This window comes from Xenopus tropicalis, chromosome 4, assembly GCF_000004195.4.
Source record: "Xenopus tropicalis strain Nigerian chromosome 4, UCB_Xtro_10.0, whole genome shotgun sequence".
Classification (NCBI taxonomy): Eukaryota; Metazoa; Chordata; class Amphibia; order Anura; family Pipidae; genus Xenopus; species Xenopus tropicalis.
This window is the reverse complement of record NC_030680.2, coordinates 32,913,333-32,941,143: the sequence shown is the minus strand read 5'-3', so window position 1 is coordinate 32,941,143 and position 27,811 is coordinate 32,913,333. Positions and strand designations below refer to the sequence as shown.

Below are 27,811 nucleotides of genomic sequence, written 5' to 3'. Positions count from 1 at the left end.
TATGATGATCCAACACATAGTGAAATTGAAAAGTGATGACATGTTTAATGACACTGAAAGTAAAAGGCATAACATATGCATTTTTTTGCAAAAACGCACCTTCAATATATTGTTCTATTAAATAAAACAGGAACCTTCTCCGCCCCACCCCCTCAAAAAAAAAAAAACCCTATCTCCCCTAAACAAATTTGCAAAAGCCCTTTTAAGAGGCAATGTGAGTGAAGAACATCATCCTTGTCACGAAAATCTAGAATTATAAGCTTTGAACACTATTAATACTGAAACATTTAAGGCGCCCAAATAATTTACATGGAAACAACTGCACGCCTGCTTTATTAAAACATTGTATATACTTGGAGTTTGGTTTAGGAATTTGGGAAAATCTCCTGTTTTTAGCCAGATTAGGAAAAAAAATTGTATATTTGGAACATAACAGTTAAGACCCTAGTAAAGACTCAATTAAGATAAAAGAACAAGTGAAATGTTTAAGAAACAGTAACACCAAAAAAAGTGTTTGCAAACATTAAAGTAATTAAAGTGTGTTTGTTTCAGAAAGACTATTTTAATTTATATAAGCAAAGCTGCTGTGTTACCCTGGAGGCAGTCATTCAAGCTGAAATAGGCACAGGTTATGTAGTAGACAACAAATTAGCTCTGTAGAATACAATGGGGTCCTACACAGCTTATCTGTTATCTGCTATGCAACTTGTGCCTTCTCTACATTTTCAGCTTTGATTGTTTCCCCCATGGCTACAGAACAGCTTTGTTTATATAAACTATAATAGTCTATAAATACAAGAGTTTTTACCAGTGCAGGGCAGCAGCACGTTATTTTAATTACTCTAAAACACTTACATGTTTTGGTGTTGCTGTTCCTTTAATAATAGAGCAACGCATTGAACAAGTGAATTATATGAGATTCCATCCACCAGGGGATTTCATATTTGTTGTTTATAAAGGCAATATGGCAACCATGAGCCACAGGGTTACATTTTGAAAAACAGTATATTGGTGGTAAAAATACTCAGCACCAAGAAAGACTACAGTGTTAACCTGCATTTTAAATGTGTGTTTAATTACGGTGTTTCATTATACAGTAATTAGTGTTTTATACATGTTCTGCAAGCCTGAATTTGGTTTATGAGTCTTTATACGTCAGCCAGAACATAACATAAAACACTAACAAAGGAGGGGACCCATTTCATTTTAATACTATTAACTGAGAAATAAAATTTATAGAAAGAAATTTTCAGAATGGTAAGTTTATACTGTTAGCAGCGCAGGAATTCTGGAGAGGCAATGCAGCCTTGACTCTTTAGTTAATATGGGAAGTTAAGATTAATAAGAATAAGGCAGTGGGTTAACTTTGTGCTTTGTAGGGGTATATCAATAAAAATGATTTGACAGCTGAAAGTCAGCAGCCATATGGAGTGGTGAATTGTGCAGGGTAAATATGTGGCTTGGGAAGATTTCACTGAACACATCTTGGTTATGTGCAGGTAGTTTCTTGCTTCCAGCTATGCACTCAATACAGCAGTGACTCCCTGGAAGACTGAATAACAATATAAGATCTAATGAGCTTGTAAGGCAAAGGTATTTCATAATTAGCAAATCAACCATAGCGATTAGAAAAAGCCAACTGGATACAGTAGAATGGCTCAAACCAAGAGTTTCCTGTATTTTGTGGCATCGAAGATCTTCTATCCAAGTGATTTCAAACTGTTTATTATATGGAACTTCAGCAGATAAAAGTTGAGGGCTTTTTCTCCCAAGTCCCTCCTGGCACATCATATATAACATTCTTCTTCCTTGTTATCCCCTATTGCATGTTTAAGCAGTTTTGTGCTTGTTTGATTTAAAGCTGTGGTATAGCATACCTGCACAAAACACTTGTATTCAAATTGTTTTAAAATGTTACATATCCCATGTAGAGATCTTACAAAGGGAGAAGTTTTTGGAAAAAAAAGTGGAAGACTCGTTAGAAGATTGCATGACAGACTTTATTCCCCTCTTCGTTTGGATGGTGGTATTAGGTGAGAAGGCAGGTCAGCGGGTAGCTCGTGCCCTTCCAATTTTATTTTAATAAGGTGATTAGCGAGTGCGAACTCCTCATCATCAAGAAGGCCATCTCTGTCTACATCAGCCAGTTTCCAGATCTTGCCCAGCACTGTGTTGGGAAGCTTGGACTTCACCATCTCCTTCTTGGCACTTGCCCCTGTAATTTTTCCATTGACAGGTGAAAGAGTGAAGAATATCTCATCATATGTCGGTTTGTCTTTACCAACTACCCACTCAAAATCATCGATTCCCTCTCCAGCTCCTTCTCCATAGCCATGTCCAAAAGGCCCATTCATAGTTCCTTCAAAGGCACCACCCTTCACCACTTGATTTGTCATCTGAGACTCCTCCTGTCGCACCATGACCATCAGCTTGGCAATGTCACTGGCCAACATATCATCTACGGTGTCCAGCAATTTGGGCTTTACAGCCTGGAACTTGGCAAAATCCTGGGTCATCAAAATTTCCTGCAAAAAAAAAAAAAATCAAATGTGTCAAGCAGGGTTAAAAATACAGCTACAGTTACCCTAATAAGATACATAATGGCTTCCCATTAAACAAAGAATATCTTACAAACTCCTTCTCTTCACCTTCAAAGCCCTCCATTCCTCTGCCCCTCACTACATCTCTTCCCTTGTGTCCCCATACATTCCTGGCCGACCTTTCTGCTTCTCCGCAGAGCAACCGCTTGGTTGCGCCCCCCACTACTACTGCAGTTTCCCGACTTAAGCCTTTCTGCCCCTTACATTTGGAATGCTGTCCCTTTTCCTCTGGAGAGAATCCTCCCTTGGTCTTTTTAAAACTAAACTTAAAGACTACCTCTTGGAGCACTCACACACCTATTCTCCTATTGTGTCTGCAAGTTACCCTCCCATCTAGATTGTAAGCTCTACGGGGGAGGGACCTCCATCCTCTTGTGTCTTAACTTATTGCAACTGTATCTTGTGTTTATTTGTGTTTATCTATTATTTTAATAATATTAAAATAGGGAAATATTAATATTTTCTACAGTACAGCATAAGTAGCACTTTATAAATAAAGATATGCATACATACACAACAGAATAATGCCCTTTATGTGGCACTAGCTCTTTAGCCTACCTTATGCACCAAGCCTCTATGACAAAAGTAATGGCAGCATATAAGTGCCATCTAAATTAGCTCTGAAATTGTCTCATATGCAACATATCCAGGGTTCAGTTTGGGATTTGGCTTTTTTCGGCAGGATTTGGATTCGGCCGAATCCATGTTCCTGGTCGAACCAAATCCTAAATTTTTAATCCTTCCAATTAGGATTCGGATTCGGTATTTGGCCAGGTCCTTTACAAAGGGTTCGGACGAATCCAAAAATGTGGATTCTATGGATCCCTAAAAAAACACAGTATAGAACAATTTCAAACATACCATACACCATGTCTCATACTAGTTTCTACTTAATTACATATAGGTGGAGAGTTAGTTCTGCTTATTTATTGTATTAAAGCAAGCAGGCTTACCTGCATTTTCTTGATGTTGGGGAAGTCTCCAGGAGAAATCTGGTGCTCTTTCTCAATTTTCATGTAAATCTCGTGCAGGTTGTTGATCAGCTCTTTCTTTTTATTTTCTTTTCCAAATACATTAGGCATCTCTTTCTTTAAGGCGCCAATTATGTAAGCATGAACCTTGAGATTTAAAAACATTATATTAACACTTCTTCTCTGGAAAGGCCTTAAGGGAGATTTAGGTCCAATAAAGCACAGGTTCTAAGAAGCAAAGCTGGCCATAAGTAGTAGCACTGGCCCATACATACTGTAAGAAATACTTTTAAGAATGAAAAGAAAACCTTTCATGAACGAATGAGAACAAGTCCAACCTTCATTAAACTCACCTTGGCTAATCTGGCTCTCTTGATAAGGTCATTTAGCTTACGAAGAGCAGCATTTCTTGGAAGAGACTGGATGTCCTTGAACAGGTCCTGTTCTTCTGCCTCAAACAGTTTGCGGTTGTCAGGGATGAGCAGAGGGTGGGACCAGAAAGAGCCAATGTAGACCCTAACTACTTCAGGAGTGTTAATGATTTTACCCAAGGACCACATGAGGGCCCCATAAACTCTCATTAACTGCTGAGTCTCAATCTGGTCTGCCTTGTTAAGCACTACGCGGATCTTGTCCTCGTGGTTTTTCAAGGCTTTGATGACTTCAGAAAATTCATCAGAGATGTCCAGCTTGTGAGCATCAAAGAGAAGGATAATGCGATCCACTCGTTCAGCAAACCATTCTAGGACTGCAGCAAAGTCATACCCTAAAAAAGAAGGCGGCATTAATACATAATGGTACAACACAAAAGCAATGTATCGACTGGAAATATATTATTTTATTTCCTTAAAGGAATATAATACCCAGAGAATGAATACTTAACCAAAAGACAGTTTATCATATAGACAGTTTTCCTTGAAAATTTACGCATCCTGGAACTTTTGTGGTCTGTTGTTCCAACACTTACTCAATGGGGATCAGAGATCACAAAGGGAAGTGAATAAAAAAGGATATAGCTGTTTTTTTCTGCATTAAAACTAACCTTGTTCTGTATAAACTAAATGGAAAAAAAGATATATTTCTGTGATTTTAAGCCCCTAGAAATGGAAAAATAGAGTCACTTCATGAGTCATATTCTACTATGCCTTATAAGGGAAAAAAAGATGGGGCTATTTATTATGCCAAACTAAAACACTGTGCTATAGTGAAAAGAATAATAAACAAAGCCAAGAGAGCACTTGAGGTTGGGGTTAATGTTACAGCAAGAATGACACCAAATTTTACAATGTCTTTAACAGTGAGGGGCACATGGGCCTATTAAGTCCTGGTTGAATGGCGAAGATCAATGTAAAGTTTATTTGCACTAAAGCATGTTGCATTAAAGTCAGCTGTAGCTCTATAAAGGATCGGCAGACTTTTCTAAGTCATATTTTCATTTTGTTACAATATGGCCCTTTAGGGACAAAAACAATATGTCCCATCAGACATTTGACCCACTGTTATACGTCAATATCACTGCTGTATGGGAATCCAAACATATTTTTCTAGTCCTTTCTCCCTGTAGGTGTCACTATTTTCACTCTTTTAAATCTTGGGACTATACCAATAAGGGTGCCGATGCTATGCCCTGGAAAAAAGGTTATTATCCGAGAAGAACTATTATTTATCATTGCTTTCATTTTACACCCCAAATAATCAAGAAACAGTGTTTTTTTTTTCCTTTAGAAGACGGCTCTCATAGAAGTGTGCAATATATTGAGGGAAATTATGTCTTGGCTAAAAGAGAACAGACTAATGAGAGATTGCTTTAAAGATACATGTAGTCAGAACCAGATATGCCAATCCACACTCACCAGTACACCCACCCTGGTCTTTCCACGTATGCTCCCGCCTGGTGTACAATATTTAAAGGGTTCGGCACCGTCCCCTAAGTTCAAAAATACTGGCACAACAGGACTTATTTAAGTCCTAAGCTTATTTAATTTTTTTTATATTTAAATTTTGAAATTTCACATGGGGCTAGCCATATCCTTCTTTTCCCATGGTGCCACAGCCATGTGACCTGTGCTCTGATAAACTTCAGTCACACTTTACTGCTGAGCTGCAAGTTAGAGTGATATCCACCCCCCCCAGCAGCCAATCAGCAAACCATTAGGAAGGGTGCAAGATAGCAGCTCCCAGTAGGTATCAGAATAGCACCCAATAGTAAGAAATCCAAGTCTGGCTTGGGACTCCTCCAGTTACACGGGAGTAGGAGAAACAATAGGTTACCTGAAAGCAGTTTTAATGTGTAGCGCCGGCTCCTTCTGAAAGCTCAGACTCAGGCACAATGCACTGAGATGGTGCCTACACACCAGTATTACAGCTAAGAAGCTGAAAAATCCATTTGTTGGTTCAAGAATAAAATTTTAAATGTTAGAGTGAATTATTTGCTTTGCAAACAGTGTAATTTATAATTAAAAGTACAGGTATGTGATCCCTTATCCGGAAACCAGTTTTTCAGAAATTTCCGAATTACGGAAAGGCCATCTCCCATAGGCTCCATTATAAGCAAATAATTCTAATTTTTAAAAATGATTTCCTTTTTCTCTGTATTAATAAAACGGTATATTGTACTTGATCCCAACTAAGATATAATTACCCCTTATTGTAGGCAAAACAATCCTATTGGGTTTATTTATATTTAAATGATGTTGAGCAGACTTAAGCTATGGAGATAAAAATTACGGAAAGATCCCTTATCTGGAAAACCCCAGGTCCCGAGCATTCTGGATAACAGGTCCCATACCTGTACATCATAAAAATCATTACAGAAACCCTTTAAAGTTACTTGGTATTGTAGGCGATGTGTTAACACCATGTGTTTAAAATGAGAAGAAAAACAAACAGTGATTCATGCCAACCACCAGTTTATTTACGAAGTATATTTCCAATGACGTTTCACCGACGTCTGCACTCTGAGAAATATTATACAACTAAAAATGAAGTCATTTAACTCTAGCAATATCTGGTAACAAAAAAAGAACTTCAACCAATATGCTGAAACTTCTGAGCTTTTTGTTGAACTCGTTGGTGTCACTATCAGACCCATTCTTGCTCATAATAAATTGTCTACAGTAAAACTTTTCATTCCTTTATTAAAAAAAAAAAAAACACAAAACGTTACACTGTTACAGGTACAGACACACATACCTATACAGTGCCAGAAATTCACTCACCTATATAAAACTCTATGTACCCATACCTAGACTTAACTAAAGCTGCTCATACACAGGCAGATATAAGCTGCTGATTTGGCCCCTTTGGACTGAGCTGGCAGCTTATCTGCCTATGTATGGGCCATGTCAGACAGCAAATTCGATACATAAATTGCTGAAAATCAGCCAGATATCTTTTAGACAGGTCTAACAATCCTGTCAGCTTGTTAATGTGGTCCTCTCCAACAGCCTGCCTATTATGATCCCTCTGGCCCTAGAGTCAAACAATTGGATATTGCCCACCTCGAGGTGGGCGTATCCATAAAAGACCCCCTATACGAGTGGATCTTGTTACGTAAGCCACCTTAACTGCAGATATTAAGGTTACTATAGTTCTCGATACTTTGTTTGCTCAAAAAATTATCCAAGCAACTCTCTAAGGCAGTGATTCAAGCAAGTTTTAGTTGCATAAAACAACAGGTGTACTGTCAAACAGAGCCTTCTGTAGGCTGCCAGTCCATATAGGAAACAACCAATAATGGCCCTTATTTGGCACCAAAGGATTTTGTTTTTGTTTGTGTTGCTCTCCAACTCTTTTTACATTGGAGTGAAGCTCACAGGTAAAAAAGGTTCTAAGGCATTAATATAACCTGCCATCACATCAACACCTGGCAGGGCATTCCTCAACCTCACTGCCCTCGCCGTGAAGAACCCCCTACGCTGCTTCAAATAAAAGTTCTGTTCCTCTAATCCAGTGTTCCCCAACCAATGGCTTGCCACCTGACTTGGTGGCAAGCTTTAGTTGAGTAAGATTTACTACCAAATAAAGACTCCTGTAAGCTGACTACAGACTGCCTAATAGCCAATCTTAGCCCTTATTTGGAGCTTTTATGATACTTGTGTTGCTCTCCAAGTCTTTTTACATTTGACTGTGGCTCACGAGAAAGGTTGGGGACCCCTGCTCTAATCTAAAGGGGTGACCTCTGGTTCTCTGATTGTTTTTATGGAAAAAGACCCCCCACTGCCTGTTTATAACATCTTCTAATGTACTTGTAAAGAGTAATCCTGTCCCCTCACAAGTGCCTTTTTTTCTAGAGAAAACAACCCCAACCATGACAGTCTACCCTTATAGTTTAAATCTTCCATCTCTTTTCTCTTCTTATGTAAGACAGTACTTTATTTGCTTTAGTAGTTACTGAGTGATGCTGCCTAGAGTTACACAGCTTGTTATCCACATAAATCCCCAGATCCCTCTAAATTAAGGAAACCCCCAACACACTACCATCTGGAATAGTGATCCCCAACCATTGGCTCGTGAGCAACATATTGCTCCCCAACTCCTTGGATGTTGCTCCTGGTGGCCTCAAAGTAGGTCACATACATAAAACATGAATGTGCATTGTTATACCTACTTAAGGCTAATGGTACATGCTGCATTTCTCCTATGGCTGTGAAAAAATGCAGGTGTCCTTCAATACTGCCCTATGCCTTAGTGTAACAATATCAATGGTTTCAGTCTTTCAGTGTGCACACTGGTATGTATTTCAGCCTGAAAATGCATTGACCTAAAGGTTATTGAGGCATTTAGCTAGTTCTTAAATCTCCTTTTCCCTTAAACCTCTCTTCACTGCCACAGAGTCATTGGCAGGGCTACATTTGGCGCACAATAGCACGTTCTGGGATTGCTTCCTCCAAATACTCAAGCACTTCCTTCCACCTCTTCAAAGAATCACAATCACTGATGAATAAAGAGATGCACACTAACTTATCCCCATGCTAACCCAAGACAGGGGGAGGACATGACAGATGCAGCCCTATTTGGCCTGGGTGGGAAGGGCCTGAAAACTAATATATTGCATTTAGGAATCATAAAGTCCTGTGAGTGCTGGCTTTTGTTATATTTTATATTTTGATTTTTCTTTGCATTAGCACCCAGGCTTCGACCCCCATTTTGTGGTGTGCTACCCTCTCTGGGACTATATATATATATATATAAAACATTATATATAGACATATTTGATTCCACAAATGAAAAACTGTCTGTGCTGTTGGCTATCCGTATGCTCCCCCCATCCCACCCCCCCCCCTGCATCACATCCCTTATCTTGTTCGGGGACAACACTGATGCTAATCCCCTCATTGCAATACAAAGAGGGGTGGTATTATAATGTACAGAAGTGACCCAAAGAGACTCTGCACTTCATAGCTGACATTCAGGAAGCATTATGCCTGCTCTGTATTTCGTTCCATTGTGTACAATGGAATAAGTTATGTTTCTTACAGAGATATCCCAGGGTACACGTAACACAATAGCTAGAAAATCCCCTACTGACTTCTGCTTCCTGCATAGCTACAGTATTCTGATGTGCAGTCATAAAATCAATTATCACACTTACTCCCTCCCAAACCCATCCGGACTACTCATGAATTTATTGCTACTAGGTTATATAAAATTTCCGTTAGGGCCATTGTACATGCCGCCAGTGGCAGTGATCAAATTAGGCTATATGCAATAGACTGCTTCCTACTGGAGAGTACTGAAAGAGCTACAGATTGCTCGCCACCTGTCTTCATTTACTCCAAAACGTGGCAGCATCCCCAATCATTCCAAAAGTGGAGGTCTGCTGGTCACTGCCACATGCCAAAGGCCCACGCTTTCCCAGCGTCACAAGTTTTGCGAAGGTGAACAGCCCCTTTAATGTCATACAGCAAAGGGACATAACACATATCCTGGGGGCACTTTGTTTTTTTTCTATCATCAATTTCCATGGTTCCAAGGGCAGCAGGGGTATACTTATTGAAGAAATGCACAAAGGTTGGTTAGTGCTGCAAACAAAGCCCCAGAGCTTCCTCGTAAGGGTCGTGGCAGACGGGGAGATTAGTTGCCCGCAACAAATCTTCCTTGTCACAGGCGACTAATCTCCCTGATATGCCATCCCACCAGCTTGAATGTAGAGAGGAAACTTCTCGCCGCATATGCCATCCCACTGGCAATTTACTGCTTAACGATCGAATTATAACAACGGGTATAGGCAAAGTCGGTCCGGGGACCGTATCAACGAGCTGATGCGGTCCCCGAACCGACTAGATTTTTTAACCTGACCGATTGATATCTGCCCGATTTCAGGCCAGATATCGGTCGGGCAGGCCCAGCGGTAGTGCACATACACGGGCCGGTTAGCTGCCGAATTGGTCTAAGGGATCGATGTGTGGGTGCATCATTATTAAGCTTTAGTTGAGCCATTGGATGTCTTCCCTAACACAGTGCTGTGCAACTTTTTACATGTATGCCATAATTCTTGTTTGAGAGTCCTATTATATAAAAATGATGATAAAACATGGAATTCTATTGGGGCCTCTAAACTGACAGTGTGCCATATAAATCCCTTGGAGGGAATGCAGGCCTCTAGATATTATTCTTGTATCTTTGCTGAATACTGCGAATGTGTATGATTTCTAAACAAATGTGCAGAACCTTTAAGTAATATCTGCTGTAAGAATCAAATCCATGTGACAACTTAGATTTAGGCATACCAAACAAATCTAAAGGCCAGTTTTAGCTGAGAAGTGTTTTATCTTCCTTGCCAGAATGCATGTACAGGTGAAAAACAAGTTAAGCCTCTCATTCCTTCCATGAGATGTCACATCTTTGTTCTGAGACACATCCTGGCTTACTGGATGGAGTTGTACAGGGGTCTTATCACTGCTGACACAGTTCTTCCTGCATATAGGAATTGCTGAGCCATTAGGGAACAGTGAACAAATACAGGAACAACATTCAGAACATGTATGGAAAACTGTGGCTATTGCTTGGATGGTAACCAGCCACAAAAACGATTACAATTATACCAATTCGTAATAATGTGTAAAAAGGGAATTCCCCTAGCATTTAAACCAATCGCCAAGATCACAATATCAATCACAATGACAATTGTTCCAGTGATCTTATCCAAGCAAGTGTAAAGGTGGCCATACACGAGGCAATTTCGCTCGTTGTGCGATGAACGATTACATCGACAAACGATCGTATGGCGATCGAGTTCCCATACGATATGCCATCCACGGGCAACGATAATTCGGGAAAGATTTCGTCGCATCATTATCGTAAAATACCTACGATCGTACATCTACGTACGATCGAATGTCGTTGACTTCCGCTGCTGGCAATCGTGACATGCGCAGAGAACAATCGTTGAAAGACAAATGTCTGACACTCACACCAACTGGCAGATTTTATCGTTAAACGACCAAAATTTTTAAACCTGGCCGATCGATTTTGGGGACGATAATGTCGGCTCGTTTAGTGGGCCGACGATCGTTCGTACACCACCAACTATACGATAACTTAACGATAGCATCGGATCGTTCGGGAATCGGTCGTTTGTAAGTAAAAAAATCGGTCCGTGTATGGCCACCTTTAGCTGAAACTCACTAAGGGCTAATTGACAAAGTTACTGTCATCTAGTTAATAGAGTGCATTGAAACTCATTGTAGCATATGTTAATGAGCAAATAACACCTAAATGAGGACTGTTTGGCTAGACATAGGGCTTCTATACACATACTTACTAGTGATCATTGTTTTGATTAAAGCTTATACATTATTATGAATATGCTAATTAAATGTGTCATATGTGGTACTAAACAACACTATCACTTATTGAAATACAGGTATTGGGCCTGCTATTCAGAATACTTGGGACCTGGGGTTTCTGGGTACAAGATCTTTCCAAAATTTTAGATTTTTATACCTTAAGTCTACTAAAAAAATCATTAAAACAATTATATAAACCCAAAAGGATTATTTTGCCTCCAATATGAATTCATGCATCTCGGAATCAAGTAGAAGCTACTGTTTTATTACTATAGCAGTAATATATATATTTTTTATAAAATTGATTTGATTAAAATGGAATATATGGGAGATGGCCTTTCTTGAATTCAAGCTTTCTGGATAATGAATCCCATACCTGTACTCGAGTTTTTCTGAAAAGCCGTGAAAATTGTTGTCAAAATCCAGTACTCGAATGGTGTGCAGCAAAGGCAGGCAAAAACCACATTTCGCTGGAGTTGTTTGTATTAATAATATATCTATTTTGGATAACATTTGCCACTGTCAAACTGGACAGACAACTCAAAATTGCCCCTTTAAAACTTCAGAGCCCATCAGTACAAAAATAAGTTACCAGAAGTAATTTACCGATTTAAAAATGTGTGCAAGTTGTACACTGGCTGGGCCAGCGCTTACTTGACGCCAAGTCTCGCGTGATTAGACTTGCGAATTCAGAACAAAGAGAGACACACCAATCCTCGGAGGGCCGGATGTGGCCTGCAGGCCATAGTTTGCCCACCCTTGCTATAGATCCACCAGACATTCACATAAATATTTCCTAACTGTTACCATTGGATTTGGATCTGTTGACCTTAAAGGAACAGTAACACCAAAAAATGAAAGTGTATAAAAGTAATAACAATATAATGTAGCAATGCAGGGCAATAGTACAACTGGCGTGTTTGCCTCAGAAAGACTACTATAGTTTATATAAGTAAGCTGCTGTGTAGCCATGGGGGCAGCCATTCAAAGGAGAAAAGGCGCAGGTTACTTAGCAGATAACAGATAAACCCCCATTATATGGGGCTTATCTACTAGTTATCTGCTATGTAACCTGTGCCTTTTCTCCTTTTTTCCAGCTTGAATGGCTGCCCCCATGGCTATACAGCAGCTTATTTATATAGTAGCTTTTCTGTAGCAAAAACACCAGTTTTTTGCAGAGCAACAGCACATTATATTTGAATTACTTTAAAACACTTTAATTTTTTGATGTTACTGTTTCTTTAAGGTGGCCATTCACAGGCAGATCCTAGCTGCCGATATCGGTCCCTTAGACTGATTCGACAGCTTATTGGTCTGTGTATGGGCACTAACGATGGGCCTGCCCAACATTTGGCCTGAAACCAGCCAGATCTCGATCGGGCAGGTTTGAAAATTAATTAGTCGGAACAGGGACCGCATTGGCTCGTTGATGCGGTCCCCGAACTGACGGACGCCTATACCCGTTGTTCTAATTCAATTGTTTGGCCCCAGGAGCAAACGACTGAATTAACCCTATATCACCCACCCGTTGGTGGGGATATCAGGAGAAGATCGGCTCGCTGGTTGAGGTCACAAGATCTTTCCGTGTATGGCCACCTTTAGTAAGGATTTACATTTGAATAAAGGCTGGTCTGAGCAAAATCTACTTCAAAGTTGGCCACATAGAAAAGTAAAGGAAGAATCTATTGCAGCAGGTGCTCACAACTCTGATAGAACTTTAGTTGCAAATTTGCAGTGCCACACTTCATGTGGCTGGATCTCCCAATAACAACCTTTATTAGCTCTGTAGAAGCTGATGACAGACCGTAATGGCAGCTTATTGGCCCATGTATAGGGCCCTCAGAGGGCCACCAAGACAGATTTTAGGCCATATGTTGTATCAGGCAAGTTTAAAAAAATCCCGTCAGGGTGAATATCGAATTGTTGACAGTTGTCGCCCCTGATGGCCTGCTTGTACTACACTATGATCTGATCTTTGGCGCTTCAGATGAGGCCAATAATACCTTCCCTCAAGGTAGGCAGATAGGTAAAATCTTCACCAAACAAGTGGATATTTACATGTGTGGCTAGCTTTACTTATATGTAAAACATCCAGAACCTGCATTTATTCTGCTCAGAATTCTAAGGCAGCTCGTTTATACTGCATAAACCCTCCCCATAATGGTTACTGTAAGCACGGCAAATACAGTCTGTGACAGGGTAGTGCCAAGCACAAGACAATAATCTCAGGCATGCTGGGGGGCAGGGATTCCATCTTGGGAAGAAATCCCCAGTGATTCATTAGCTGTCTTTGTATCTTGGCTTCCTGCCCGACCACCGCCGGGCCTGGTGAACCCCCTCCAAAGCAGAGCAAATGTTATTCTGTGTCTAACTACGATCCAAAGCCAAAATGAATATTTTGTCCAAAAAAGTGTAGCAGCATGCCATGGAAAAAATGAAGAGAGAGCAGGAGAAGGGAGACATTTTATGTGTTTACTTAATGTACTAAGCATAAATAGAACAGAGTTGGAAAGATCTCTCAGAATACTCTAGAGACAATTTCTTCCTAGGATTAAACAAAACCACATCAGATAGCAAAGGGTGGCTGCATATAAATAAACCAATACAACCAAAACACAGAATAGAAAAGCCTAAGACAGTAGGGAGAATACATAAGAGGGAGACTAAAGGAGTGGACAGTCTCTAGGGGCATTGAGATAATGTCATAGAAAGCAAATAAACAATTCAGTCACAACTGCCACTATCCATGGTTTCCACTTACTTTTGGTGTCATTTATTTTAGCAGGCAAATTATTACAGAAAATGTTGCTTTTGCACTATGTGCAGCCACTGCTGGTTACCTGCCTTGTATAAGCACTCAGGCATGCCCACAAAGCAAATACAGCAGCCCACAGCACAATGAGTATTTGTTGTGCTGTCACAGGGTTGTTGTGCCCTTGGGTTTTCAGTTAATCTTTTTTTTTTTTTTATATAATTTTCCTAGGACAGTTCCACACCCTCTTCGAGCCTCAAAACATTTACAGATGGTTTACTTCATACTAGAGGCCTGCAGGGGTTGGGTACCTATGGAATACCTGCAAAGTGGTCAAGTTTTGGGTAGAAAGTTCCCCATTAACAAACCAGGCAGGCAGTCCGCGGGTACCCTGCCTGGGTATCCAGCTAAATAGCGGGTTTTATCCTTCCCACTCGCCCCTAATGATCACACATTTTTTTACCTTTACCTGGTTGATCCACCTCCAGAATTACATCTCTTCCAGTCATTTGATATGACAAATCTATAATACTGATATATAATTAATAGTCTCACTCCCAGTCCCAAAGGCATGTGTCAATGAACATCACAGTAACCAAATGACAAACAAGTAAAGGCTTGTGTAAAACACATGGGACAATGCAAGGAAATCAGTAATGAAACTCGCTTTCTGGCTAAGTTATGCGCTATTGCTCACTATTTTTTGTGGTAAGCTTCCCGTACACCTTGAGATATGCCTGTTTTGGCACCCTGGACAACAACATGCTAGCCAAAATCGGGCTGATCCAATTGCTGGCCCACATATTGCATGCCTATAGAGGCACACTTTTGTGGCCCTTCCAACCTATGTGATAAATACATGGCTGATTTTTGTCCAGATATTAATAAAGCAGGCCATTGGGAGGCCAGCCAATAAGCCACCAACTTGCTTAAGAGGATCTTAGCTGGCAGCTTTACATAATTCATTACTTTTTGGGAAGGAGAGAATTAGTTTTGTGGGTCAAGTGGACTGCTACACAGAAGTGTGAGGGAAACCGATAACCTTCACAAACTGAAGTAGAAAAGCCAAGCAGTAGATGGTCATAGTTTGCTGGGTAGAGAGCCAAGGTTGCCTTGTATGTCTAAAGTAAGCAATAAAATCTCAACGGCAATATACAGTTGCCACATACTTGATTAAAGTCCTAAGCTCCATTTCGTGGATTAATAATTACAAAATGTATTAACAACAAATGACACCAACAAACATAAAAGTGAAAGTGAAAAATGAAAGTGTCAATTTCAGTTTATGAATGCTCTATTCTCTAGGAATAAAGCACTACGTCTGGCTTAATCCTTTAGCAGGCTAGCTCTCACTTGCATTTCTTTCTATATTTGGCAAGAAGAGAGGACCTGTAGGATCACAGGGTTATACATTATCAAAACAAGGGAGCTTTAGCCTAAAAATGCCACTTTGTGGTTTTTTCATATGTAACACCCCGTTACAAAAGAATTTGACCCTAGTCCACTGATCACCCTGCATCGTTCTTAACAGTGTTACTACAATCTAATACTGGGAATAAGAGAGGAACTGTGAAGTTATAAAAAATCAGCATTGTGTTACAGGAACTAGATGTTTTTCAGTGGAGGAGATACAGAAATAGTTGAAAATGCTGATTGTATTTACTGACAACACACTTAAAAGGCACGTGATGACTCAAAAATATTTGTTTACAGGGTCAGCAATGTCAAAAATTAGATTTTTTTTTTTAATTTAAAGGAGAAAAAAAGATAAAATTACCAGGGGTGCCAAGTTGCTAGACCCCCTCAGTGATTCTAGTCAGTACCTGCTACTCCAGGGAACTAATCGCTGAGCACTGGCATGTTCTTTCTTCCTCTCAGGTGGGACACATGCACTTGGGGTGGTGCGGTGCTTATCAAACAGTACCCCAGTTTTGGTGTAACCCGTGTATAGACATCTATTGATTGTTTTGTGTGTTCTCTGACTTTGGTTGCACTGTGGAAACTGGATGGGGCTGCTATTTAGATAAAGTGCCCCACATTCTTTATCTATAAATTCTAGAACAGTGATGCCAAACCAGTGGCTTAGGGGCAACATATTGCTCACCAACCCCTTTGATGTAGCTCCCAGTGGCCTCAATTGAAATTCCAAGGGCATTAAAACCATGTGTACTGCCAAACAGAGCCTCCTCTAGTGCGCTGGTCCACATGTGGCCACCAAATAACCAATCACAGTCCTTACTGGGCACACCCTAGGAACTTTTTTTTAATCCTTGTGTTGCTTTCCAACTTTTTCACTGGTAAAAAGGTTTGGGGACCCTTGCTCTAGAACATATTGTTAAAAACTTGGACAGTGTAAGAGCCAGTCCCAAGTGGGCAGTGGCCAAGATCACTTATGTTTACTCAACATTAAAAAGAAAAATCAATTTACAATGGGAAGAAACTTTACCTCTGCTGATCCTCTGCTTCTCTCCAGACAGGATTCCTGGTGTATCTATGATGCTGATGCTCTCCAGGACAGGGTTGGGTAACTGAGCGCACATGAACCTGACAGCAATGAAAAAAAAAATGGGTGTGTTAAGGAACACTGATGGTACCATCAAGGTTCCCAGCAGCCCAAATACATATCTATAGCAGGGGTATAAAACACCCAGCCCTTTAATACAATTACAAATTCCAGCATCTACGTGAATGATAATGGCTCATGTGGGCTTTTGGCTTGACTTAAAGTTTAAATGTTTGTGCAAGTGACACAGCACTCCTGAGATAAACACCTTACACAGGAATCACATGAAATTACTTGATGGACTGATCTGATAGTTTGGCTCATCAAAAGTAATGCAGGCCATCATGGTAAAGACCACATCAACAAATCAATGCTGTCCTTATCCTGATGGGATTTTAAACCTGTCTGATAGATATCTGGTTTGAATGAAAGACTGATATATGAATAGAAGAGGGTCTGAATAGAAAAAAGTTATAAAAAGTAACAACAACAATAAAACTGTAGCCTCGCAGAGCAATAGTTTTTTGGCTGCCAGGGTCAGTGACATTTGAAAACTACAAAGAGTTTGAACCACCCCTTTAATGGCTATGGAATACAACACATGAACAGTAATTTCATAGAGAATATGGCTGCATACAGCCTACAGGAGATGCTGGTGCTGTCAGGCGGTATACCCAGGTATTCCCTACCTGACATTGCTAGTTTCATGTTTCCAAATTAAAAAAAAGGCAGGAAAAGGGTCATGATTCTTCCAGAGAAAATCAGAATGAGAGATTTTTTTACACAAATAAATTGAAATACTCTGACATTATGCAGCCCAACTGTCAGTAATCCTTTGTTTAAGTGAGTTCAGCTGTTCATCCTTGGGGGAAGAGGATTTATAAAGCACTTGAGTACTGCACTTTGTTCAGCTGCCACAGAAATGCAGACAGCTGCACTACGGCAGTACTTATCACCTGTCTGCATCCAATTGCCCAAGCAGCTTTTAAAATGTTGTCTATACAAAATTCAGAATATGGAGATAAAAGTCAATGCCACAGCCCCTAAGGTTCTGCAGAATAAGGAGGCATTCGGTTATGGGAAGATCTGACAGCTATGGCAAACGCCACTACCGATATACAGCATTACACAAGCACATCCACATTCCCACAGGGATATCCAAAATCCTCAGCAGTGATTCACACATACTTCTCCAGGGTGGAATAAAAAAACATTTCAGGGGTGAGGGATATGCGGCTCACACACTGCCCCTCCCTGTACTGACAGAGCCCAGAAGCGCCAATTACTCAGCGCAAATAACAGAAAATGAAATAAGCAGTACCACAACAGTCATTAGACACTATCCATGCACTCTAGAAATAAACATGCCACTATACATTAAATAGAAAGTATTCCCCTGAATACCAGCGGTAACAAGCTTTGACATGAAAATGAATTTAAAGTTAAGTACAATGGTGCTTGACTCATGCAGTTGGCCACTGTAAATGACAAATACCAAACCTTTGATGGTCTTCCAAGCACCATTTTACTCATTTTCATACAGAGAAACACGCCAAAAACTGCTTAAGGGCAATGACAAACAGGAAGATTTGTAAAGAAATTTGCCTGAAAATGTCTTGCCATTCACGAACATTGCTATCGCCACAAGTAGATTATATTACTAGCAGTGATTTGGCTTAATCACAGGAAAATGCGAAAGTAGGCATTTCAACATAATTAAGCCAAATCCTTGCAGGTAATGTAATCTACTTGCGGCTACAAAGTTAGCAAACGGCGAGAGATTTTTGGGGAGGTTTGTGGCCTACAGTTGCAAATTTTTTATACATGCAACAAATCTCCCCATGTGCCACTGCCCTTAATGCACATTTTAAACAGATAACACAAAACTGTAACTAAACAAACATGGGAGAAATTTATCAACTCTTGCCCAACACCCTGAAACTGGAGTCTATTGAATGACACAGCAGGACACCATTCAGAGCCAATACGACCAATAAAGAACAATAGTATTAGCACAACACACGGGAAAAGCTGTGACCAAGCTGAAAATAGTGATGGTCAATGTGGTCTGTCTGCCTGTCATCATTTCCAACATAAATGTATAGGATATGATCCAATAGAAGAACTGGCAGAGAAAGACAGACCGCCATATGTGCAGGTGTCCCAAGGCGGTGTTTCCCCACGTGCAACTGCACCCCTAGTAGTTTCGCCCTTGATGGCAACCTTGCCATGCCTGTGAAAAATATGGTGTATAGAAATCGCAGTTACTGCACTTTCCCTCAGCAGGACAAAAACAGATGCTGGGCTGATTTACAATTCTAGGTGCTAAACTGCACAAGTGCAGGTTCCAACAGCAACCAATCAGAAATTAGTTTTTAAGAGTTTACTACTATATTACTACTATAGAAAATGCAAGTAAAAAAAGAAAGTTGTGTGAAGTTTCCTCTTGCAAGAAACTTTGCGCAACTTCGGAACATGAAGCAATGCTTGTGCTTTCCCACCGACTAATCATTTTATTGCAAGTGGAAAGGTAATTCGGGGAGATTAGTTACCAGAGGTTAATCTCGGCTATTACGGGTGACTAATCTCCCCATAGGCCATTGACCTAATAAAGGATCCCTGGGTTACAGCAGTGCCACATTCAACTGCTCTCTACCCAGAGAAACCCATTGAAATGTTCCAGGATAACCTTGAGCATTCAGAAGGCAAACAGAGGAGAGCTCCTGTGAGACACTTGATCCAAATAACAATCCCTCATTCACAGGCAGGAGGAAGTACACGTCTTGTGTAACAGAGGCCATTTCCCAGAAAGAAAGAAAGGAAGGAAAAAAGAAAGATGAATAAAAAAAAACATGCACAAAAGACCACTGCCAGCATTGTAGAAGCTTTTTGCTGACTGCAAAATTCACACCTTATAAAAACACAGTTCACAGAAAAGAACAAAAAAACAAAGCATTGTGCAGAATCATAAACTTTCTCTCATTTAGGCATTAGGCAAATTCACATATTTTGGATTTAGACCAATACTGAATCCTTCACAAAATCTGTAACAGATACAAAAATAAATCAAAAACCTGCTTTTAAATTTAAATTAAAAAAACTTGGCACCTTCGCTATGCCCAAGACTTTCATGTCACTTCTGATGAATACAAAGCATTTGACCTGGAAGGTGCACAAACTGCCAAAAATGAATACAGGTAAGAAACCTGGTATCCAGAATGCTTGGGAGGGACCTTGGTTTCTTCATATAAAGGATTAGGATCTACATACCTTAAGTCTATTAAAGAAAAAAATAAATAAATGTAAAAATTAATTAAACCCATTTTACTTCCAAAAAGGATTGATCATATCTTAGTTGGTATCAAGAGCGAGGCACTGGGTTATTGTAACAGAGAAAAAGGAAATTTTTTAAAGATTGAATTATTTAATTAAAATTGAGTCTATGGAAGACGGCCTTCCCATCATTCTGGAAAAAAATTTCTGGATAAGGGATCACATACCTGTACCTATTTAAAAATCTTTAAACCAGTTATACAAGATTCCTCAGATTGAAAGGAAACCATATAGATATAGATTGTAAGCTCTACAGGGCAGGGACCTCCATCCTCTTGTGTCTTTGACTCTTAACTTATTGCAACTGTAACTGTATCTTGTATTTATTTGTATTTATTGTTATACTTTGTATTTATCTATTATCTTATTAACCCCCTGTTTGTATTAATGTATTCTACTGTACAGCGCTGCGTACATAAGTAGCACTTTATAAATAAAGATATACATACATACATACAAACCATGACAGTCTTGCATGGCCCATTTCTCTACCCCCCCCCCCCATCTGGCAGAATCATTGAACCCCTCCCTCGTCCTTGTTTAGTAGCGCATTCTGGGGAATGAAGTCCAAGGAAAGAGGGGCAACTTCAAGTTACAGCATATCTAATTTTTGGGTTTACCATAGACTAAAAGAAACCAAAAACCATGATCGCAAAGGATATAAAGTATTCAAAGGGACACAATGCTGAATAACAGAAGGATATTTACTCACTAAGTAGTTCCAGGACCTGTGTAATGCACAAAACCAGACATTTTCAGTTTGTTCCATTTACCAACACCCCACCCTCCACCACCACTTTCAGACTCATGCCCACTATTTTCAACTAACCAAAATTGATATGCATATTCTGAGTCTGATGGTCCTAAAAAGTGAAAATAAAAGCAATTTGGTATTTTTACTACAGTGTATGTGATCTGAGGTCAGCTGTAATCTAAATATGCACATTATCCAGTTTTATTGCTTTCATATCTGCAAGACAATTCTGCTTTGAGTTTCTGTAGCTTGGTGGTGCTTGGTCTGTTGCATCTGTAAATGTTTGAGGCCAGAGATTTGTGCCACGCCTTACTAATGCCTGACCCTTTGTACAAGAAAAAGGCATCTTTTCACGACTCAAAACAAATGCTGCTAATAATATGAAAGCAAAAGTATTAGTATACAAAAATAGCATGGCTTTCTAGAAATGATGTAGCACTTCAGGGAACTGCAGACTGCACATCTTCACAGGCAGCAAAAGCTCCTTTAACTTGGACAGCACTCTGAAGTATTTAAAGGAACAGTAACACCAAAAAATGAAAGAGCTTTAAAGTAATAAAAATATAATGCACTGTTGCCTTGCACTGGTAAAACTGGTGTTTTTGCTACAGTAACACTACTATAGTTTATATAATAAGCTGCTGCGTAGCCATGGGGGCAGCCATTCAAGCTGGAAAAAAGGAGAAAAGGCACAGGTTACATAGCAGATAACAGATAAGTTCTGTAGAATACAATAGTGTTTTATCTGTTATCTGCTCTGTGCCTGTGCCTTTTCCCCTTTGAATGGCTGCCTCCATGGCTACATAGCAGCTTATTTATATAAATTATAGTAGACTTTCTGAAGTAAATACACAACTTTTACCAGTGCAGTACACTTTCATTTTTTGGTGTTACTGTTCCTTTAAGAGATTTAAATGCCTTTACTTCCATTTTGTTACAAATAAAGGCAACTTAACCTCTTAAAGATGTTTTAGAGAGCAGTCCGTGTTCATTGAGTATAACTGCATCTTTTACACAAAGAGCCTTAAGACCATTTCTATTGTCATCTGCTGTAGCCCCATTAACCTACTTGGTGGGGGGAAAAAAGGAACTAAAGTTGCCTCTCAAGGGAACTTTGGGCTATTTAAAAAGTAGCCACACCACATATGCATGAGATAAGTAGCCCACGGTAGAGGAGATTTATTGCGGGGCACTACTCGCTTAGTGTGTCCCAGGGAAAGATTAATCTAATACTCTCCAAAATGCCTTTCCAACGTCAACAAATGCTGGCAGAAAGGCCTACGCATCGCTTAGGTTTTGCAAAGTTTCCTCCAGCTGGTAACTTCATCCACTTCAGAAAACCAAAGCAACGCGTAGGTCTTTTTCACCTGCGATTCGCTTTGTTGCAGGTGGAAAGGCACTTTGGAGAGTTTAGTCGCCTGCGGTAGAAGTCTTGGGCAACTAATCTTTCCATGGGACATTACACTTAAAGGAACAGTAACAACAAAAAAATTGTATAAAAGGAATTATAATATACTGGATTATAAATTTAAAACTGGTGTGTTTGCTTCAGAAACCCTGCTGCCCCCATGGCTACACATCAGCTTTTTTTATATAAACTATAGTAGTGTTTCTGTAGAAAACACCATTTGTACTAGTGCAGGGCAACAGTACATTATATTTTAATTACTTTAAACCACTTTCATTTTTTGGCATTTCTTTTCATTTAAGGCAGGGGTCCCCAACCTTTCTTACTCGTGAGGCACAGTCAAATGTAAAAAGACTTAGAGAGCAACACAAGCATCATAAAAGTTCATGGAGGTGCCAAATAAGGGCTAAGATTGGCTATTAGGCAGCCTCTGTGCACACTATCAGCTTACAGGGGGCTTTATTTGGTAGCAAATCTTGTTTTTATTCAACCAAAACTTGCCACCAAGTCAGGAATTCAAAAATAACTACCTGGTTTGGGGGCACTGAGAGCAACATCCAAGGGGTTGGTGAGCAACAAGTTGCTTATGAGACACTGAATGAGGATCACTTCTTTAAGGCCTGCACTGGAAATCACTGTGTTTGCTTTGAAAACACTACTAGTTTGTATAAATAAGCAGAGCTGTAGCCATGGGGGCAGCCATTCAAGCTGAATAAGGCAAAAGCCACAACAGATAAGAGATAAGCTGTATAGAATACAATGGTTTAAGTTATTATCCAGATAAACAGGGGCCAATCTCTTGTATAATATAGTACAGGGGTGCCCAGACAATCTACTTTTGACTCCTCCCCACGTACGTACACATACCCAATAAACGTGCTGCACTTCCACATCCCAAGGCTTAGACGCGGTCCACCAGAAATCCACGGGGGATCGACTGGTGGATCGCGGTCGACGCCACCCCTGATATAGTACAAGAAGAAATAGTTAATTTGTAGGAGCTGGTTATGTTTAAAGTTTGTATTTGTTTAAAGTATATCTTTCCACTTTTTGACATTACTGGGTCTTTAAGGGCACCTATCACCCAAATATTGTTTCCCCCACTAGTGCAGGCGGCCCAGTGGGGTACATGGGTGTCCTTTAAGATTGCCATACATTGAGAGGTCGCCAAAAGAGCAGGCATTTCCTATTGAATCACAATCATGGGGATACAGAACGTTGGGATGATCTTTGGCTACACGTATAGAACAACAAACTGACCAGGAAAGGCCATCAATCTGCAACTCACAAAATAACCATTTCTCTTAGGGAATTCAGGGAGGCATTTTTATGGATGGCAGCACACATAGGCCGACGCTATGCTGCCTTGTTTTGGGACAGATGTTGGATCAGTTTGGCTTAAAACTGCCAGACAGAATTACTTCCGCACACAAAGCATAAATAATTGCTTTGGAACAGTTGCAGAGTAACAGCACAAACACACAGGTATATTTTCATGCATACACGGTGGGTTCCTCTGTATAAATCTGCTTTATGGTTTTGTACCCTCAGAAGTGAATGCCAATGCTAAACATACACAGGTTTTATCTATGTTTTGCATTGATGGCCTCACCCTTAATTCATCTAAAAGAGCAAAACCCACTTAAAGGAACAGTAACACCAAAAAATTAAAGAGTTTTAAAGTAAATTAAATATAATGTACTGTTGCCTTGCACTGGCAAAAGTTGTGTGTTTGCTACAGTAACTCTACTATAGTTTATATAAATAAGCTGCTGTGTAGCCGTGGGGGCAGCCATTGAAGCTGGAAAAAAGGAGAAAAGGCACAGGTTACATAGAAGATAACAGATAAGCTCTGTAGAATACAATAGTGTTTTATCTGTTATCTGCTATGTGCCTGTGCCTTTTCTCCTTTGAATGGCTGCCCCCATGGCTACACAGCTGCATTCTTTATATAAACCACAATAGTGTTTCTGAGGCAAACACACCAGTTGTACCAGTGCAGAGCAGCAGTACACTATATTGGAATTTCTTTTATACACTTGAATTTTTTGGTGTTACTGTTCCTTTAAGTCTCGCAGTAGTTTATAACTCACAATGGGAACTATAGTCAATTAATGACTCCAGCTTTGAAAAGCCCCAATCCTAAAACTCACGTGAGTGGTCTGTTACTCCACCCACCCATGTCCAATATCATTGCTGAGCAATCAAAAGCGTTGTAAATCCCTGGCTGCCATGCTTAAATATATATTTTAGCTTATTTTTATATTCCACACATTTTCTACTACATTTTAGGATTCAATACAACATTTTAATATATTTGCAATATAGCTAAAACTTTTAGCATGTTATGATCATCCTGTAGCCTCTTGCTGTTCTTAGATTACAGTGACCAGCTCTGACCAGAGCGGCACAACAGCTGGGGAAGTTTAGCCCCCAGGACAGTACTCAGCTGCTGAGGGTGGGGAGGGGGGTTTACACACCCAGAGCTGCCTGCATGATACACTTCAATCTCCCAGCACCCCTGGGTGTAGTTCTACAGCAGTGATCCCCAACCAGTGGTTTGTGAGCAACATGTTGCTCCCAGTGGCCTCAAAAGAGGTGCTTATTTTTTAATTTCTGGCTTGGAGGCAAGTTTTGGTTGCATAAAACTCAATGTAAAGCCAAACAGAGCCTCCAATAGGCTTGCCAGTACACATAGGGGCTATTAAGTAGCCAATTATAGCTCTTATTTGCACCCCCAGGAACTTTTTCCAAGCTTGTGTTGCTCTCCAACAATTTTTCCATTTGAATGAGGCTCATGGGTATAAAAGGTTGGGGATCCCTGTTCTACAGCAATGGAACCAACACAAACCTATGACATGCTGCAGCCATATATTGTGGCTATTAAGGGGAACTTTACCTTCCAGTAGGTTATCCAGCAGAAACTAGAAGCTAGCAAAACGCCCCTGGCACGCCCCTGTCACTGCTCATTATGTTATATATCAGGGATCCCCAACCTTTTATACCGGTGAGCCACATTCAAATGGAAAAAGTTTTGGAGAGCAACACAAGCATGGAAAAAGTTTCTGGGTGTACCAATAAGAACTATAATTGGCTATTTGGTAGCCCCTATGTTGACTGGGAGACCACAGAAGGCTCTCTTTGGCAACTGCACTGGGTTTTTATGCAATCAAAGCTTGCCTCCTAACCAGAAATTCAAAAGTTAGCACCTGCTTTGGGGACACTGGGAGCAACATCAAAAGAGTTGGGGAGCAACATGTTGCTCATAAGCCACTAGTTGGGGATCACTGTTATATATAATGGTAAGTGCCCTGGCTGAGCAGTGAATGGGAAAACCTCAATGCAAGCGGAGTAATACAGAGCGGACAGGGGCGTTTTGACAGCCACTTTTTCCCCCCACAGGGCAGCAGAGGTGCCATTGGCCTAATGTTAGGGAGCCAGACTGTGCCATTGGCCTAATGTTAGGGAGCCAGACTGTGCCCATTGGCCTAATGTTAGGGAGCCAGACTGTGCCCATTGGCCTAATGTTAGGGAGCCAGACTGTGCCCATTGGCCTAATGTTAGGGAGCCAGACTGTGCCCATTGGCCTAATGTTAGGGAGCCAGACTGTGCCCATTGGCCTAATGTTAGGGAGCCAGACTGTGCCCATTGGCCTAATGTTAGGGAGCCAGACTGTGCCCATTGGCCTAATGTTAGGGAGCCAGACTGTGCCCATTGGCCTAATGTTAGTGAGCCAGACTGTGCCCATTGGCCTAATGTTATTGAGCCAGACTGTGCCCATTGGCCTAATGTTATTGAGCCAGACTGTGCCCATTGGCCTAATGTTAGGGAGCCAGACTGTGCCCATTGGCCTAATGTTAGGGAGCCAGACTGTGCCCATTGGCATAATGTTAGGGAGCCAGATTGTGCCCATTGGCCTAATGTTATTGAGCCAGACTGTGCCCATTGGCCTAATGTTAGGGAGCCAGACTGTGCCCATTGGCCTAATGTTAGGGAGCCAGACTGTGCCCATTGGCCTAATGTTAGGGAGCCAGACTGTGCCCATTGGCATAATGTTAGGGAGCCAGACTGTGCCCATTGGCCTAATGTTAGGGAGCCAGACTGTGCCCATTGGCCTAATGTTAGGGAGCCAGACTGTGCCCATTGGCCTAATGTTAGGGAGCCAGACTGTGCCCATTGGCATAATGTTATTGAGCCAGACTGTGCCCATTGGCCTAATGTTAGGGAGCCAGACTGTGCCCATTGGCATAATGTTATTGAGCCAGACTGTGCCCATTGGCCTAATGTTATTGAGCCAGACTGTGCCCATTGGCTTAATGTTATTGAGCCAGACTGTGCCCATTGGCCTAATGTTATTGAGCCAGACTGTGCCCATTGGCCTAATGTTATTGAGCCAGACTGTGCCCATTGGCCTAATGTTATTGAGCCAGACTGTGCCCATTGGCCTAATGTTATTGAGCCAGACTGTGCCCATTGGCCTAATGTTAGGGAGCCAGACTGTGCCCATTGGCCTAATGTTATTGAGCCAGACTGTGCCCATTGGCCTAATGTTATTGAGCCAGACTGTGCCCATTGAGCTCAGGGAGGTGCAAGACTGGCTCTCACTAATGCTTTGTCGCATGCTTCCAAGGGACAATCGCTGCGACCTGTGGGCTGCTTACCCTACAGTGCCCCCCAAGCTGAAGCCTACACACGGGTTACCTATTAAGGAAGGCATTGCCGAAGGCGCTCAGCTTCCTGAAGGGTTTCTTGGGGTCAACCACAAGCGCGTTCCCGGGCATGACCCCCTCCACGGGCCCGTGCATGACGGCGATGAATGAGTCGGTGGTGGGTTCGGGCCCGATCCTCATGCCGGGGAAGTCCTGCTCTATGAGGTGGCGGATGAAGGTGGTCTTGCCCGTACTGTACTGCCCCACCAGCAGCACCATGGGGTTGTTATGGAAGTCGGCATCTTCCAGGGCAGGGGAGTGGAAGTCATGAAAGCGGTAAGTCTCCTCCAGAGGCAGCAACTTGTGTGTGTAAAGCTTCCGGAGACCCTCGGACACCGTCTGGAAAAGCTCCGGTTCTTTCTTCCTCCGAGTATCCTTATTCGACCAGCTGAACATGGCGGCTACTGCTGGGGCAACCCTTGTTTCCTACCTACACGGGATGGGATAACGGAGCCGGGACGAGCTCCTCACAGCTGGCCGAGAGACTGAGCTTGGGACCGGGGGCGCGCACTACTGGGCGTGGCGGGGACGCGCGTCCGCTGCTGGGAGGCGTGCATGAGAGGATGGAGCCGTGCCCGCCGGTGGAGTCACACGGGTCAATTCTCTATCCGGGACTTTGGTCCCGTCTCTCTGGCCCGTAACGGGTTTATAGGGCATGGTATGGCGCCTGTCATTGTCTTCTCCCAAGTAAAAGCGAATTTCTCATGAATTGCTGAGTTCAGCTGAGCTATAAAAGTCTCTGTATTCTGTTTAATACAGAAAGAACGGCGTTACAAAAATATACAAATACATTTTGTGTGGTGAAGTAAAGTCTGCCACTAGCATGAATGGCAGCGTAATAAATGTGCGGATGTAAAATTACAAGCACCTTTACTATTAACAGAATGTTTTTGGTTCCAGTTTATAAACTGGTAATATAATACCTTATGTAACAACAGCGCCACCTGCTGGTCAGTTCTTTCAGCTACACAGTCTGGGAAATATATGTTAA

The 27,811-nt window shown here is 41.2% G+C and overlaps 1 protein-coding gene across 1 annotated transcript; it reads right to left on the bottom strand.

The window, feature by feature from the left end:
• Positions 1–1,982: 1,982 nt before the first annotated feature.
• On the bottom strand, positions 1,983–27,291 carry ehd1 (EH domain containing 1). The gene is made up of 5 exons (NM_001006733.1): positions 26,813–27,291; positions 16,560–16,657; positions 3,925–4,337; positions 3,554–3,718; positions 1,983–2,525 (listed from the first exon to the last, which is right to left on the bottom strand). The coding sequence occupies exons 1-5, from the start codon at positions 27,214–27,216 to the stop codon at positions 2,001–2,003; spliced, it is 1,605 nt and encodes a 534-aa protein (NP_001006734.1). The 5' UTR covers positions 27,217–27,291; the 3' UTR covers positions 1,983–2,000.
• Positions 27,292–27,811: the final 520 nt, after the last annotated feature.